The sequence below is a fragment of the Prionailurus viverrinus genome, chromosome F2, assembly GCF_022837055.1.
Source record: "Prionailurus viverrinus isolate Anna chromosome F2, UM_Priviv_1.0, whole genome shotgun sequence".
NCBI lineage: Eukaryota > Metazoa > Chordata > Mammalia > Carnivora > Felidae > Prionailurus > Prionailurus viverrinus.
The window spans coordinates 73,223,892-73,238,803 of NC_062578.1; the positions used below are offsets into that span (position 1 = coordinate 73,223,892).

General features: G+C 49.7%; 1 protein-coding gene across 1 annotated transcript in view; it reads right to left on the minus strand.

The window, feature by feature from the left end:
• ADCY8 (adenylate cyclase 8) overlaps positions 1-1,216 on the minus strand; it is a 223,380-nt gene extending 222,164 nt beyond the window's left edge. Inside the window, exon 1 of the mRNA XM_047842372.1 lies at positions 254-1,216. Coding sequence (XP_047698328.1) covers positions 254-1,216 — 963 coding nt within the window. The remainder of the gene's footprint in view (positions 1-253) is intronic.
• Between the last annotated feature and the right edge of the window lie 13,696 nt (positions 1,217-14,912).

Sequence of the window (14,912 nt, forward strand, 5' to 3'; positions counted from 1 at the left end):
GTCAGAGAAGAGTTACTCACAGAAGCACAGGAGAAGGGCAGGGCTGGAAGAAACTTTAGAGGTCATGTACCTCCAACTCCTCTAAGATGAGCGAAATCCCATCCCACCAGCACCCTGGACCTCCCAAGTGCGAGGCTCTGTGCCAGGCCGGGGGAGGGGCCTCAAAGCGAGCAAGGCAAGCCAGCCTTCCCGGAAAGCTGCTTCCAAATAACCCAGGAGAGGCAGGGGGAAGCGCAAGGCAGGCAGGAGTTACCTGGTTGATGGAGATGACCGCCAGCCGGGGAATGGCCACCTGCACGACCACCTGCAGCAGCGAGGTGCCCAGGCCGGCCAGGATGGCCCAGGTGAGCGGCAGCGGCAGCATGCTGTAGGTGGCGAACAGCGTGAAGAGGACGTAGCCGATGCCATCACCCAGAAGCCCGTAGCCGAGGCCTGCTGCCAAGATCTGGGTGGTCATGGCCACCCAAGTGACCACGCCGCTGTACTGCAGGTACGTGTGCGAGGTGGTGTCCTTCCTGACCACCACGAGCGCGCAGATCACCACCTCGATGCCAGTGAAGAAGCCCAGGAGAATGCCCTTGAGCGGGTCCATGGGGGCCGAGGCCAGGCTCAGGTGGAGGACCAAGAGGGTGAGTTTGGTCAGCACGTCCAGCACGTTCATCACCACCTCGGATTTGCGCCTCTGGCCCAGGAAATAGCGCTGGTAGAGGCGCTCCAGATCCCTGGACTTGAAGGAGTTGCGCAGAGTGGGGAAAATGACCCCTCGGTAGCTATAGCCCCCGTTGAGGAAGAAATCCGAGTTGCTCGGGGCGCAGTCCAGGTGCAGGAAGCCCAGATCGCCCCCGCCCCCGCTGCCGCTGCCGCTGCCGCTCCCGCTGCGTTCCGGGAAGACTTTGGTGCCACCGGAGCTGTGCGCTCTCTCCCCGGGGCCCAGCGAGGAGAGGGGCAGCGCCGAGTCCCCGGACAGCTGCGCCGCGTGGTGGTTGGGGCCGCCGCCTGCAGCGTCCGAGGCTTTGCCGGAGCCTCTACTCCCGCTGCCGCCGCCGCTGCCCCGGTGCCCGTGAATGAAGCGCTGCTCGGTGATGTGCCTCACCGCCGTCTGCCACAGCAGCCGCTGCGGCCGGGAGCCGCTCCCGCCGTCGCCGGCCGGGGGCGTCGGGTGGATGGTGTAGAGTTCCTCGCTGCCGCTCAGGCAGCGCACATCGGAGAGCTCCATGGCGCCGGGCCGCAGGCGGGGAGGCGCGGAGCCGGGCCGAGGCGGCGGTGGAGGGGAAGGGTCCCAAAGACCCCACGGCGGCCCGACCGGAGCTTGGTGGCGAGCCCCCGGTATCCCCGGCCGCCCGGTCGCGCGAGCCCTGGACAGGAGGCCCCGCGCGTCAGGTCATAGTGCGCCCCGGGGCAAAGGGCGTCTGGGAGATCGCCGCAGACCCCTGCGTCCTTGCGCGCCGCCCTCCCGCCAAGCGGCGCAGCTGGGGCGCGCGGCAGCGGTGGCTCGGTGTCCGCAGAAGCCGCGGCGCTCGGAGCCACGCAGCCTCCTTCCCGGGCTCAGGCTTCTCGGCCGCTCCTGGGCTCAGCGTCTTGGCGCAGCCTTTGCTCTCCAAGAGGCACCCGGGCGCCGTGCTCCTTTCTGCTGCGCGCCGGGCGGGTCCTGGCTGCGGCACTGGGCTCGGGACACCCACGACTCGGCGGCCGCGGGAGGGCTGGCCCACGGTGACCGGCGGCGGCGGCGGGTGCGAAGTTAGCCGCTGTGGCAGGAGCAGAGCCCTTCGGAGAACTCCATTGCGCCGGGATGGGGAGCCTGGGCGGAGCTGGGGGCGGGAGCAAAGAAGGGGGCGGCGTGGGGGACGGGGAGGTGGCGGGGTGCCCCGCGGAAGAGGTGGAGAGGTGATAGCCTCAGGGCTAACAAGTCACCAAACAGTTAATTTGGAGAAGGAGGTGTGCTGAGGCTCCCTCCTCGGCTCCTCTCTGGCTGTCTCCTCTTCCTGCGCGAGGACTGACAGCGCGGCGCTGGCTCTGGCCCGTCGCATCCCTCGGGGAAGGCGGCAGGGTCCCAGTCGCGGCTAGAAGACGAGGTCAGCCCTTCCAGCTGTGCTTCCGAGGGGTCGGAGCCCGCCGTTCCCATTTCCTTCACTTCGTTCTTCGGAGTCCATTTGGCCCAGAGCTGGGAGGAGCGGGAGGTGGGGGCAGGAGAAAGTGGGGAGGGCTCGGAACCCAACAGCTCCGAGGACGCAGAGAAGCCACCGGTGCGGATCCCCGAGGCTAAGAACCGAAGCGTGGCGGGTGCGGCGAGTTTAAGGTTTGGACGAGGAGGGAGGCCCGAGGCCGCGGGGAAGTCGGCTGAGACGCCACCGGATCCAGGGACGCGCCGCGTGCCACCCTGGCGCTCTGAAGCGCGCAGCGGGCGCCCGGCGGCGGGGAGGAATTTGGAGACCTGTCAGATCGGTCAGACACCCGCGGCGACTTAAACCCGCCCCCACGCCAAGCCACGCCCCCGGAACAGGGTTGGGGAGGGGTGGCGGGGAGCTGGCACCCAGATCTGGCCAGGACGCCCCAGGTCTTGGAGGCAGCAGCACGCGCAGACCGGCGTGGGTGAGGACGACCGCGGGCGCCCCGGTCTCCCCCCGCGCGAGTATCCAGCGCTCCAGCTGGCCGCGCGGGCCGGTTCCTCCGCTATTCTTTTTTAGGCACTGGCTCTGGGCCTGGGCAGGTGCAGAGCCAGGACTCGTAGGCCGCGCTGCCCACGGGCTCCGAGAGCCCAGCGCGGTGAAATAGAGGGTCTCCTTTCCGCCCTGCCCACCCGGGCATCGTTTGGCGTAGCCAACTTTCGGGCTGAAAGCAAAACACCCGCGAGGAGCCGCAGTTGTAGAGACAGCTTCCAGCAAGGGACTTCACTACCCCAATCGGGAGGGGTGGTGGGCTCGTCCCCTGAGCGCCGCGCGCACCAAGTTTCTCCCTGCTTGCGGCAGGGGGAGAGGGGGAGGACGTGGGGAAAACATTTCCAGCCGCCCGCCCTAGCTCCCGTTTCCCGCCCTCCGGGCTCCGCGCCCACACCGGGCGGAGCCGGGGCGCCGGGCGCCGGGGCCGCAGGGCAAGTGTGGTCGCCGCAGTCCCGGGCTCTGCTGCAGGTGGCGGAGCCGCGGTGGCCGCCACGTCCGCCACCGCGACTGCGGCTCTAGCCGGTGGAGCCGGGGCCCTGAGCACAGTCAGCTGATGGCCAATGACGTCAGGCCCTGGGCGCGTTCTCGGCTCCCAGCGGCGTCCTGCGAAAGCCCAGAAGACCGCTTGCTGCCCCCTCAGCCCTTCGGAACGCGCGATTTCCCCTGCTCTCTCTCGGAGAAACTCCCCTCCCTCTGCCTGCCCCGAGCCGGAATAGCTTTCCATGGCCCCCCTCCCCAGCCACACACTCGCATCTCCAGGGTTATTTGTGTCCACCGTGTCCCAGAAACACGAGATGTAATGCTTTCCTTTTTATTCTCTTATCCGCACACATGGGTTTCGGTTTAAATCCAGGACTGGTCCACTGCCTTGCACAGAGAATCCCAAAAGGGAGAGGACAGCTAACATTTTCTCCTATCGCTTAACAGTAGATGTCTGGGGTGTAGAATACACCCGGAAAAAAACTCCTTTAATCCCAGGCCTTTAGAGTTGTAGTCTTTCTCAAGAAAGAGAACAAAACTGAATGCTCAATTTCAAATAGAAAGAAGGTCGGTTCTATTTTTAAGCCGGCTTGCGAAGGAATGAATTTAACTACAAAGATCTCCCAGAGTAGCTGGCCCACTCCCAAGGGGCCTGGAGGTTAAGAGCAAAGCACCCCCCAAAACTCAGTTTCGCAGTTATCTGGACCTTCATGAAATCATCCCAGGAAAGAGACATGGTTTGCTTCTTGGTTCCTGAATTGGTTGGGCTTCTCACCCTCACCAGGTCTCCTGAAACTCTGGTGGGTAATAAGTATGTTGACTTGAGGAAGGAGCCCAAACAGGGCAGAAGGCTGCTGAGGGAGGGGGGCGGGTTCCTGCAGACCGGTGCCAGGATGTGTGGGGAGCTGTGTCCTCTTTGTAGGCATTGCCCCAAGTCATCTGTGCTAATGACCATATTAGTAAACTTGGCAGTGGAAGACACCTCTTAATTTTCTCAATTCTTTCTCCTTGGGAGCCTGAGAACTCAGCCTGAATAAATGAGGGGTTGGATGCAGATGGAACTTTCCTATGAAAAATCTTCCTCCTGGACATATCCCAGGATGATTTATTCAGCAGTAAAGAAGGCATGCCAAGGAGGGGGAGACTGGACCCAATCAGATAAAATGACTCAGGCTGATGAATGAGCATAGCAAGCGACAGAAAAAAAAAAGCACAACAAATTAATGAACAATGCAGGCTGAAACTAACATATCGAGGAGAAAATACTGCATCTGATCAACTGACTCCTCTGGAAGTTCCTTTGCTGTAAGGGGTGTTAGAACAGGTTATTTAAAAATAATAGCACAGGGGCACCTGGGTGGTCAGTGGGATAAACATCTGACTTCAGCTCAGGTCATGATCTCACGGTTCAAGCCCCCGGTCGGGCTCTGTGCTGACAGCTCAGAGCTTGGAGACTGCTTGGGATTCTATGCCTCCCTCCCTCTCTCTCTCTGTCCCTCCCCCGCTCGCACTGGCTCTCTCTCTCTCAAGAATAAATAAACATTAAAAAAAAATTTTTTTTAAATAACAGCACAGAAGAGAATTAGATTCTTCTTCATCTCGGGATGACACCGTGCCATTCAGCCAAAAAAAAAAACCATTCTGTTTTCAAATGACAGCATTGCCTTTACACAAATATTGAGAGCCTTTTGGGACTATGCAAACCACAAACGATTGTCATTTAAAACAAGTTAATTCACTGCTTTGCGTCTACCATGGGCCTCTTTTCCGGCTTTCACTTACTCTCTGCATATTTATTTTGGGTGGGTCTCTGTTATATGCAAGGACCTGTTCAGTGTTTTGCAAACTGAAGGTCTTTCTGTACACAGTTGCCTTCTCTTGGAATTTCTGTCTATGCACACCCCCTCTATGCATGAACCATAGGGCAGTCCAGCAAAGGAGAGGAATGTTGTTTTACGGAGAAGAAGGAGGGTGTTGGGAAGGGCGGTTATGAGAGCAAGTCCCCCACCCCCCACTGCCATTTCCTCCCCTCAAAATACTACGCATCTCATCCTTCAAAGCTTGAGCCGTGTCTCTGCACGAATCCTTTACCGATATTCCCAGTGAAAATTAAGGACTTCTTTCTGTGGAAGAAGATTACAAAATGGAGGAGGCAGTGCTAAAAGAGTCACTCAAAATAGAGTCAGAAGGATATCCAGGAAGTAGGACCTGTGCCTGTCTCCAGTTTGCATTCTCAGAACTTTTGACTTTTGTCAATTGCAGATCCGGGAGCTCCTGGAACACCTCCTCCTACTTTGGACTAAAATAAAGATAGTGTAACACCTGTTAGCCAAATAACCAGCCATGTATAGATTTCTTTAAACTCTGCCAGCACCAATCATAATTCTTTCAAAACAACTTATGTAACCTCGTGTGTTTTGCCTTTATAAGCCTGTACACTCTCCCATTGACTTCTGTGGATTCTGTGTCCTCTGTATCTTCTGCGTCTCTTGGCTTGTGATTCCTAAGACTCGCAAATAAACATGTTTGGTTGCTTCATAGCTTTGTTGTTTTCTTGGTCGACACTTCTCCATTGTCCACCAGGCTATTCTGGGTACTGCTAATGTGGCACTTAGGACGGGGGACTGGTTCTATGCTCTTTGCTTACCCGTTTCTCTCCCCCTTCCCCATGAAGCAGTGAACTCATTGAAGGAGAGAACTGATTTTCTTGGGCCCACAGTCTCCGGTTTCTAGCAACGATAGTGTTGACCTTAACCATAAAGCCATCAGTTGTTTTTTTTTTTACCAGGAAAAAAAAATTGGGGAATAGTCATTTGGCCCATGCAAGCTATGGAAAAACCACGGGGCAGTCCAGCAGACAAAAGAGGAATGTTATTTTATGCAGAAGAAGGAGGATGTCGGGAAGGGTTGTTATGAGAGCAAGTCCATTGGAGAAAAGCAAGAGTTGAGAGTGATGTCAGTTTCTTGTAGGCTGAGTTGCAGGGATAGTGGATTTCTGAAAGATTCCGTGTGCATCTTTCCCTGTCGGGGGGTCTGATCATTCTTTCCTGCCGATGATTCTTCTGTTTGAGTCTGTATTGCAGTTCTTCCTGCAATTGTAATTCTTCCTGGTATGGTTCCCAACCCCCCTTCTAGCCTCCCCACCCTGCCCAGCTTCAGTGAGGTTTTCCTTTATTAATTTTCACAGTGATAAGGTTAGCAACAATTTACTGAGCACTTCTCCCTTGAGATCTTTACAAACACCTCGTTTAAGCATCTCAGCAATTCTCTGAGTTAAAGAGAATAAAATGTTCTTTCCATTTTACTGAGTAAAATACTGAGGCTCCATCTGGCTAAGCAACTTCCCGGGGGGTTCTCATGGCTAAAAGATGACAAAATTGGAGCAATTAAGTTTAGATTATATAATTTGAGTATTCACATGCTTAATAAAAATGCTGTCACAAGTAGTCAACAAATGTTAACCTAATTTAAATAGGACTGACAGAGATGAAAACATCAACTATATTTGGACTTCCCAAATGCAAATTAAATAAGAGACGGCTGAGATATTTAGGCTTTGAAACTTCTGGTAGCCTGATTCCAAAGGTCAAATGCAGGTCACGGAATTAATTCCTGTTTGGCTAGACGGCCCGTTAGTTTTTGTACAGTTCAAGCCACAGACACCATTTCTCCAGCTTGTGAAAGAGCCGATTTTGACATACTGGATTTAACCAAAACAACTGACTTAGTCTGCTTCACTTCCTTTGGGTGGTAGTGAATTGGGTGATTGAGGGGGAAACATCTTGTCCCATTAGAAAATAACATTGTTTGCTTTATGACACGGCCATACAGTAGACGTGTTTAAGAAAGGGAAAATGTGTTTTCCTCCAATGCATCTTTGACTCCATAGGTTAAGTGTATTAATAGATTAGTTTAAATTTTATAGGCGCGGGGCCCTTTGCAAAATGCCCGTAGAAACCCTGCCACTCACTGAAGACATATAAAATATTCACACAAAGAAAAGATGGACTCAGTTCAGGAAGGGGACCTGAAACCAGGGAGATCCTGTTTCCAAGGGGAAGGAGGGTATTTGTGACAGGCGGCTTCCAAAGCTGGAAATCCTTAAAGGAAAAGTACATGACATTTGCTAAGAGGTGCATCTTCATTGTTCTCCCTTGCACCCCACCCAAAGAAAAAACAAAGCGAATGGTAACAAAATGACCTCATCTTGACTGTGGTGATTAACTTGCACGATGTATGAAGTTGTACACCTTAACTATGCAGTTTTTATTTTCAGCTTTACCTCAATACAGCTGGAGGTGGGGTGGGGGGAGGCCCTGACTGTCTTGCCTGGAAAGCACTGCTCTTAGGGAAATATCCAAGGCATCCTTGACCGCTTTGATGGAAGTCAAATGGCTAAAATAAGTAGGGCTTACTTTTTATCATATCATTCCATAATGTATATAAATGTCAAAGCACTATGCTGTACATTTAAAACAAACATAATAATGTATGCTAACTATACTTCAGTTCAAATTTAAAGTAAGTAGGACTCATCCATAAAAAACCGTCTATGAATTTACAAACTTTGAACTCAGGTTTCATCCTGAATGCAGCACAATGTACAATAGAAAAAAAACAAAGTATCTCCTTTGCTCCCCTCTTGTATTTTCTTCTGCCTTGTAAAATGCAAGAGAGGAAAACAGCCCCTAGTATACATTTTGGATCTTCACCGCATCTAGTTTAAATTAGATTCTGGTGCCTGGAAGGAGAAGGGAGTCTCATTAGGGGGAAAACAATTCTGAAACAATGTATTTATATACAGAAGTCATCTCTCAGTCAAGTCAGAGGAAGAAATCTTAAAGGGACTTAAACATTGTTTTTTCTTCTTAAAAGTTGATTGATTGCCTTGTCTCTGGTTTCACTAGAGTATGAGCTTATTATGACATCACTTACTAAGGTTTCACTTACTGAAATCATAAGATGACAGGAACACACACACCCGTGCGCGTGCACACGCAGCCTGTTGGAGAAACTATTAAGGAATTAAAAGAAGCAACAATGAAAGAAAAAATAAGAGAGTCTCCAGCCAGTCTACCCGTGCAGCCAAACCCTCTTTTGGTCATGGCTTAAGACCTGCTTAAGACCTGCTTTTTAATTTGACACACATATGAAGTCTTGGGACAAAATGATCGGACTCAGTGGGAAACAAGGCAGATCATTTTCCTCATTCTCTTTTGGGAAAAAAAAAAAAAGAAAAGAAACCTACCCGAGGGCTATTCCAATAACAGAAACATCTTATTTTTTAAATATTTCATCCTATTACTGACCCCCCTCCCCCACTCCCCAGGAGACCCTTGGAATCTATGGAGACTATTCAAGCTAAAAATGTATAGACAGCATTATAATATATTCATATACATATATGTCGTTGTATATATAAATCTCTGTCCATTAAATGAGTTTGTGAAAAAAACATATTTCTTCACTTTTCAAAACTCAGTGTATTTCTGTCCTACCCAGTTGGTGACACATTTAATTGACATCAGTCTTGAGGCTTTCATTTGTATCCTCCTACCCTAGGGTGTGTTGGAAGGAGAGGGTGCACCCGCGAATGCGCATGCCCTCTGGCACTTGACTGTTCACAAAGGTCATCACTGAGGCAGTCAGTCTTTTGTGCTACTCTGTTCCTGCTGAAGAGTCTCCATAGGTCCCCTGTGCTTGATGTAACACATTGCCCTTCTCTTTAGAGTGATGAACCCTCTCCACAACACTCCTGAAAAGTCATTATTTAAGGCACACTGGCTTTCTCTTTTTCTCTGTCTGTCTGACTGCCTCTCTTCCTGCTCTGGCTTGGGCGTATCTCCGTTAGACTGATGAAAACCCTTGCTTTATGTTGCCTCCAAGCCCATCTGCTTCACCCATGCGCACGGGTTCCTCCGTGCAGTTCCAAAATCTTTTAAGTTCTCTCTGGGGATTATATTTTTGTAAACACCAAAGATGAACACATGACTTTTGCTTTCTGCTCTTTCTTTGTGGAAGTGATTTAAAGAAAGCCGAAGTGAAGGCAAGGAAACAGAGGAGCACACAAAAGCAAATCCCATGAATTAAAATCTTAAAATATGATTCCTATATGCCAATGTGAGTGTCACTCCTCCCAAACAGTGTTTTGTTGTTTGTTTGTTTTTTTTTACACTGTGGGTTCCAACCAGATCATAGATTGTGAAATGACCTGGTGGGTCACAATTAGCATTTAAATACTAAATTCATAAGGGGCGTCTGAGTGGCTCAGTCAGTTGAGTGTTGGACTCTGATTTGGGCTGAGGTCATGATCTCACGGTTCCTGAGCTCCAGCCCCGCGTTGAGCTGTGTGCTTGACAGTGGGGAGCCTGCTTGGGGTTCTCTCTCTGTCTCTGCCCCACTGGCACGTGCACATGTGCATGTTCTCTCTCTCAGCAAACAAACTTTTTTTTAAAAAAAAAAGACTAAATGAATGAAAGAAAGTAAAATAGATTAATAAGGAAAATCATGTCTTGTGATTCCATACAAAGGTATTCTTTAGCATCCAAATTCTTCTCCTCTGAAGTAAAGAACAGAAGAAAATTATGGGACACCTGGGTGGCTCCGTCAGTTAAGCGTCCGACTTCGGCTCAAGTCATGATCTCGTGGTTTGTGAGTTCAAGCCCCGTGTCGGCTCTGTGCTGACAGCTCGGAGCCCGGAGCCTGCTTCAGATTCTATGTCTCCCTCTCTCTCTGCCCTTCCCTGCTCACTCTCTTTCTCTCTCTCTCTTTCTCAAAAATAAATAAACATTAAAAATTTTTTTTAAAAGAAAGGAAAAATTTTCGATAGGATTTCAGAGAAATTCCTAATCAAGTTCTTGGTGTTGCAGTATCTGAAATTCACAAAACATAAAGTTCAGTAAACATGGTATTTCTCACTCTACAAATAGATACTTGAACTCACGTTATATAAATAGGAATCAAATAGATTTGGATAGTCACACACACACACACACACACACACACACACACACCATGTACTGGACACAATTTAGAGTGGATTTCTTAATGTAGACTGAAGTAAACGAGATGTTTGGAAGTGATTGGTCCGGTCCTCAGATGCTAAGTGGAATCCTGAAATATTAGGTTTACTGGAAGCCATGGTTTCGTGAAATGAATTGGGTTTTTAGTCAGGAAGACTGATTCTTGAGTTCTAACTTTACAGGGTGCTAGCTCTATGACCTGGGGCAATTCCTGAACACTTCTGAACTTTCGTAATAAGGGAGGAAATAACGACTTGGCCAGGTTTTGCGAAGGCGAAAGGCGATTCATCCTAAAGGCTACGTATGGTGCACACGTAGCAAACGCTCAGTTGGAAGAGCTCGCCCTTCCTCATCCACTCAGTTAATAATATCTGTTACCTACTGACAGTAGACCCCGACTTCGTCCTGTTGCCTCCACCTCCACTGCTCTTTTCTTATTTCTGGCTCCCGTCCTCTCTCACGTAGACTACGGTGGGAGACCCAACATTCCCCTCTAGTTCTAGTCTGCCTCCTTCCTCCAGCTGCTGTGAGCATTCTGAATTAAATAGATGACTATGTCACTCTTTCTTTTTATTGTGGAAAAAACACACAACATCAAATTCACCTGGCAACAACTCGCGAGTTTACCATTCAGTGTTGTCAGCCGCGCATGCGTGGTTGTATGAAGTATACATACAACCATACATACGGCGGTTGGTGCAGTATATTCCCAGAACCCCCTTGCCCTCCTGCATGACTGAAACTTTGTACCTACCAAGGAACAACTCCCCACCTCCCTTTACCCCAAGCCAACCTGGCACTCCTTGACTTAAAATCTCGCGATGACGATGCTTTGCCCTCCTGTGCCTTAAGAATCATAGACGAATGTCTCTAGGATTGCCCCTCTCCAGTGTCCTCTTCCACTGCGGCCCATCTTGCCCTCAGGCCTTCAGCCACACTCAGCGGCGTTCAGCCTGGCTGTCCCATCTCTCTGAATCGAGGAATTCTCTGCTCCTTTCCCCCCGGAGCCTCTTCCTACCCACGCTTCTGCTCTTAGCATGGGTGTCACTTTCTCCAGGAAGCTCTCCCCAGCCGCCTACGTCTGGCTACGTGCCTTTATAAGTTAGAATGACAGCAAATAATGGGAAAACCCAAATAAGAGTGGCTTAAATAAATAAGAGTTTATTTCTATGACTCAACAAGAAGCGTGGATGCGGAACTTGGCTGGTTTGGCTCAGGAAGTCAGTTATGCCAGGGGATTGGTATTGGCCAGTCTAGAGTTCCTTTGACCTTTCCCTCATGGTTGCGAGATTGTTATAGCTTCTTTTAGCGTTCGTTCTCTGGCACAACATGGAAAGATCAAAGCAGAGGTGGGAGCACGGCTCAGAGTTTCTCCTGTGGGTACCTCTTTCTTATTCAGAGGTGAAAGGGTCTGTCCAGAATCCCCTAGAAGACTTCCATATATATGTCATTGGCCAGAACTGTATCCCATGCTAAGCCAGGGATACACCTAAGCCAGGACCTGGCCACCTTTTCCAGTGATCAAGGGATGTGATACAAAGGAGCATGTGGTTTTGGAGAGGCAACAGAGATGATCTTATAGCCCCCGTGCGCTCTTTGCTTAGCACGCTGTACGCCTTCATCTCCGCTCTATCTGGAAACCTCCCTTTGCTCATCTGTGGCAGCCAGACTTTAAGATGATTCCCCCAACGCCACTCCCCCGCATCCCAGTGTTCATGCCTTCGCACAGTCCCCTCCAACATCATACGAGAATTCGTTTCTTTGACCGATAGAAACTAGCAGCAGAAATGGTGGCAGGTCATTTCTGAGGCTAGACCATTCTGCTTGCCCCCTCTTGCACTGTCCACTCTTGGGGATGCCAGTCACTATGTTGTGAGGACCCTCAGGTGTTCCACATAGTAAGGAGCTAAGGCCTCCTGCCAATAGTCAGCAAGGAACCGATGCCCCTTTCCAGCAGCTATTTGGGTGAACCTTCTGGGAAGTAAACTTTCCTATCCCAGTCTTACCTTCAGATGATGCAGGTCTGGCTGAGAGTCCGTGAACCAGAATCACCCAGTTAGGTCACTTTTGAATTTGTGACCCACATCAACTGTAACACAATAAATGTTTATTGTTTTAAACCCCTGAAGTTTGTGATGATTTGTTATGCAGCAAGAGATAACTGATACATTATCTGACTGCCCCAGTAACGTATGTTTCTCTTTCTTAAGTTTATTTATTTATTCACTCTGAGAGAGAGAGAGAGAGAGAGAGAGCAAGAGCGAGAGAGAATGGGGGGAGGGGCAGAGAGAGAGGGAGAGAGAGAGAATCCCAAGTAGGTTCCACGCTGTGCTGTTAGTGCAGAGCCTGACTCAGGGCTTGAACCCATGAACCATGACATCATGACCTGAGCCAAAATCAAGAATCGGATGCTTAACTGACTGAGCCCCCCAGGCCCCCCAAATACCACTTCTTAGCTTAAAAGCATTCAGCAGGGGCTCCTGGGTAGCTCAGCCAGTAATTGTCCAACTTCGGCTCAGGTCATGATCTCACAGTTGGTGAGTTCGAGCCCTGCATCAGGCTGTCTTCTGTCGGCACAGAGCCCACTTCAGATCCTCTGTCCCCTACTCTCTCTGCCCCTCCCCTGCTCTTGGGTTCTCTCTCTCTCTCTCTCTCTCTCTCTCTCTCTCAAAAATAAATATACATTAAAAAAATAAAAGTGTTCAACAGCTTCCTATTGTACTAGGAATATTTCACACTTCTTGCAATTCATTTTTCTTTCTTTCTTTCTTTCTTTCTTTCTTTCTTTCTTTCTTTCATTCTTTCATGACCAAATGTGTACATACTGTAGAGATACCAGGAAAGGACATTGACACTGGGCTCTGAGACAAATAGGCACTGAAGCTCAATTATTCGCTAAGAAGAAAACATAAAGAGGACAACTGCTCTCACTCGTACTTGATGTTCCCTCTGGAGTCCCTTTCCAGATCATTGCTTGCCTGGCCCTTTCTGGTATCACTCAGAAATCACCTCCTCAGGGGTGCCTGGGTGGCTCAGTGTGTTGAGTGATCGACTTCAGCTCAGGCCTTGATCTCACGGTCTGTGAATTTGAGCCCCGTGTTGAGCTCTGTGCTGACAGCTCAGAGCCTGGAGCCTGCTTCAGATTCTGTGTCTCCCTCTCTCTCTGCCCCTGCCCCACTCGCTCTCTCTCTGTTTCAAAAGTAAATATTTTTTAAAAATTTTTAAAAAGGAAAAAAAAAATCACCTCCTCAGTGGAGTGTTCCTTGACCATCTCACTTATGTTACCTGCTCCTAGAATTTTCCAACCAAAAATATGTTTACTTTCTGTATAGGACATCTTACCATCTGCAATGATCACATTTAGTTATTCATTTATTTGTGTTCTGCCTTCTCTGATTAGAATGTTCCCTCTTTGGGACGCCTGGGTGGCTCAATCTGTTAAGCGCCTGACTTCGGCTCAGGTCACGATCTCGGGGTTTGTGAGTTCGAGCCCCGTGCTGGGCTCTGTGCTGACAGTTAGGAGCCTGGAGCCTGCTTCAGATTCTGTGTCCTCCTCTCTGTCTGCCCCTCTCTCTGCCTCTCTGCTGCTCATGCTCTGTCTCTGTCTCTCAAGAATAAAATAAACATCAAAAAAATTATTTTTAAAAAGCATGTTCTCTCCTTGAGGGCAAGGACAGCTCTGCCATAGTCACCACCCTCTCCCCAGTGCTGGGCACATAATAGACGTGTAGTAAACAGCTGTTGAATGAATTAGTGAAAATCATCCAGTTGTAGTAACTAACTAGCTGACTAGTGACTGACAGGCAAGCCTTATAAGCAGATTAACCAGGCCAAGAGAAAGGCTATACTTTTTATGAGCTGCAGCAAAAAACAAAACAAAACAAAACAAAACAAAAAAACCCAAAACTTCAAAATTAGAAAAGAACAGCTTACAGCCTTGAGAATATTTCATGGGATTCTAATTGTGGCACCTCCTCACGGTCAAGAACACTTAACAAAATCGCAGGGTTAGGGCTACTTTGGAAGGAGCCTAGGAAGGTGCTTTCAAGGCATCTGCGTGCATCCAGAGTAACTCCCCCATGCAGATCCGGACTGTGGAAGGGTTGGGACTCTAATTTCTTTCCAAAGGCCAAGAGATTATTGATTAGTAATATTTTTAGCCGCAAGTTAACAGCTTGTATTTGTCTGCTGGGGCTACCTACCATAACAAAATGCCTTAGGCTGGGTGGCTTAAACAACCGAGATTTCTTTCTCACTGTTCTGAAGGCTGGGAAGTCCAAGATCAAGGGGCCCGTTGATTCAGTTCCCCGTGAGAGCCCACAGCCTGGCTAGCAGATGGCTGCCTTCTTGCTATGTGTGAGCTCTCTCTCTCTCTCTCTCTCCTTCTTATAAAGCCCCTAATTCCTTCGTGAAGGTCCCACCCTCATGACTTTATCTAACCCTAATTACCTCCCAAAGACCTCACCTCCAAACAGTAGCACATTGGAGGTTAGGACTTCAATATATGAATTTGGTGGCGTGAACACAATTCAGTCCATAGCAGTACATGAATAGCTCGCTTGGGGGGTGATTTTTCTTCAGGTAGGTAGTTGCAAGCGTTGAGTCAGCATCCCCAAGATGTTTGGGTGCAGATTCTCCTGGCCCCCTCAGACTCCTCTTTCCTTGCATATGCCTCGCCAGCCAAGGTGGTGAGAGACAGTCTTCCAGCAATAACAAACAACCAACACCTCTGTGTGCTTTGCCACTGAAGTGC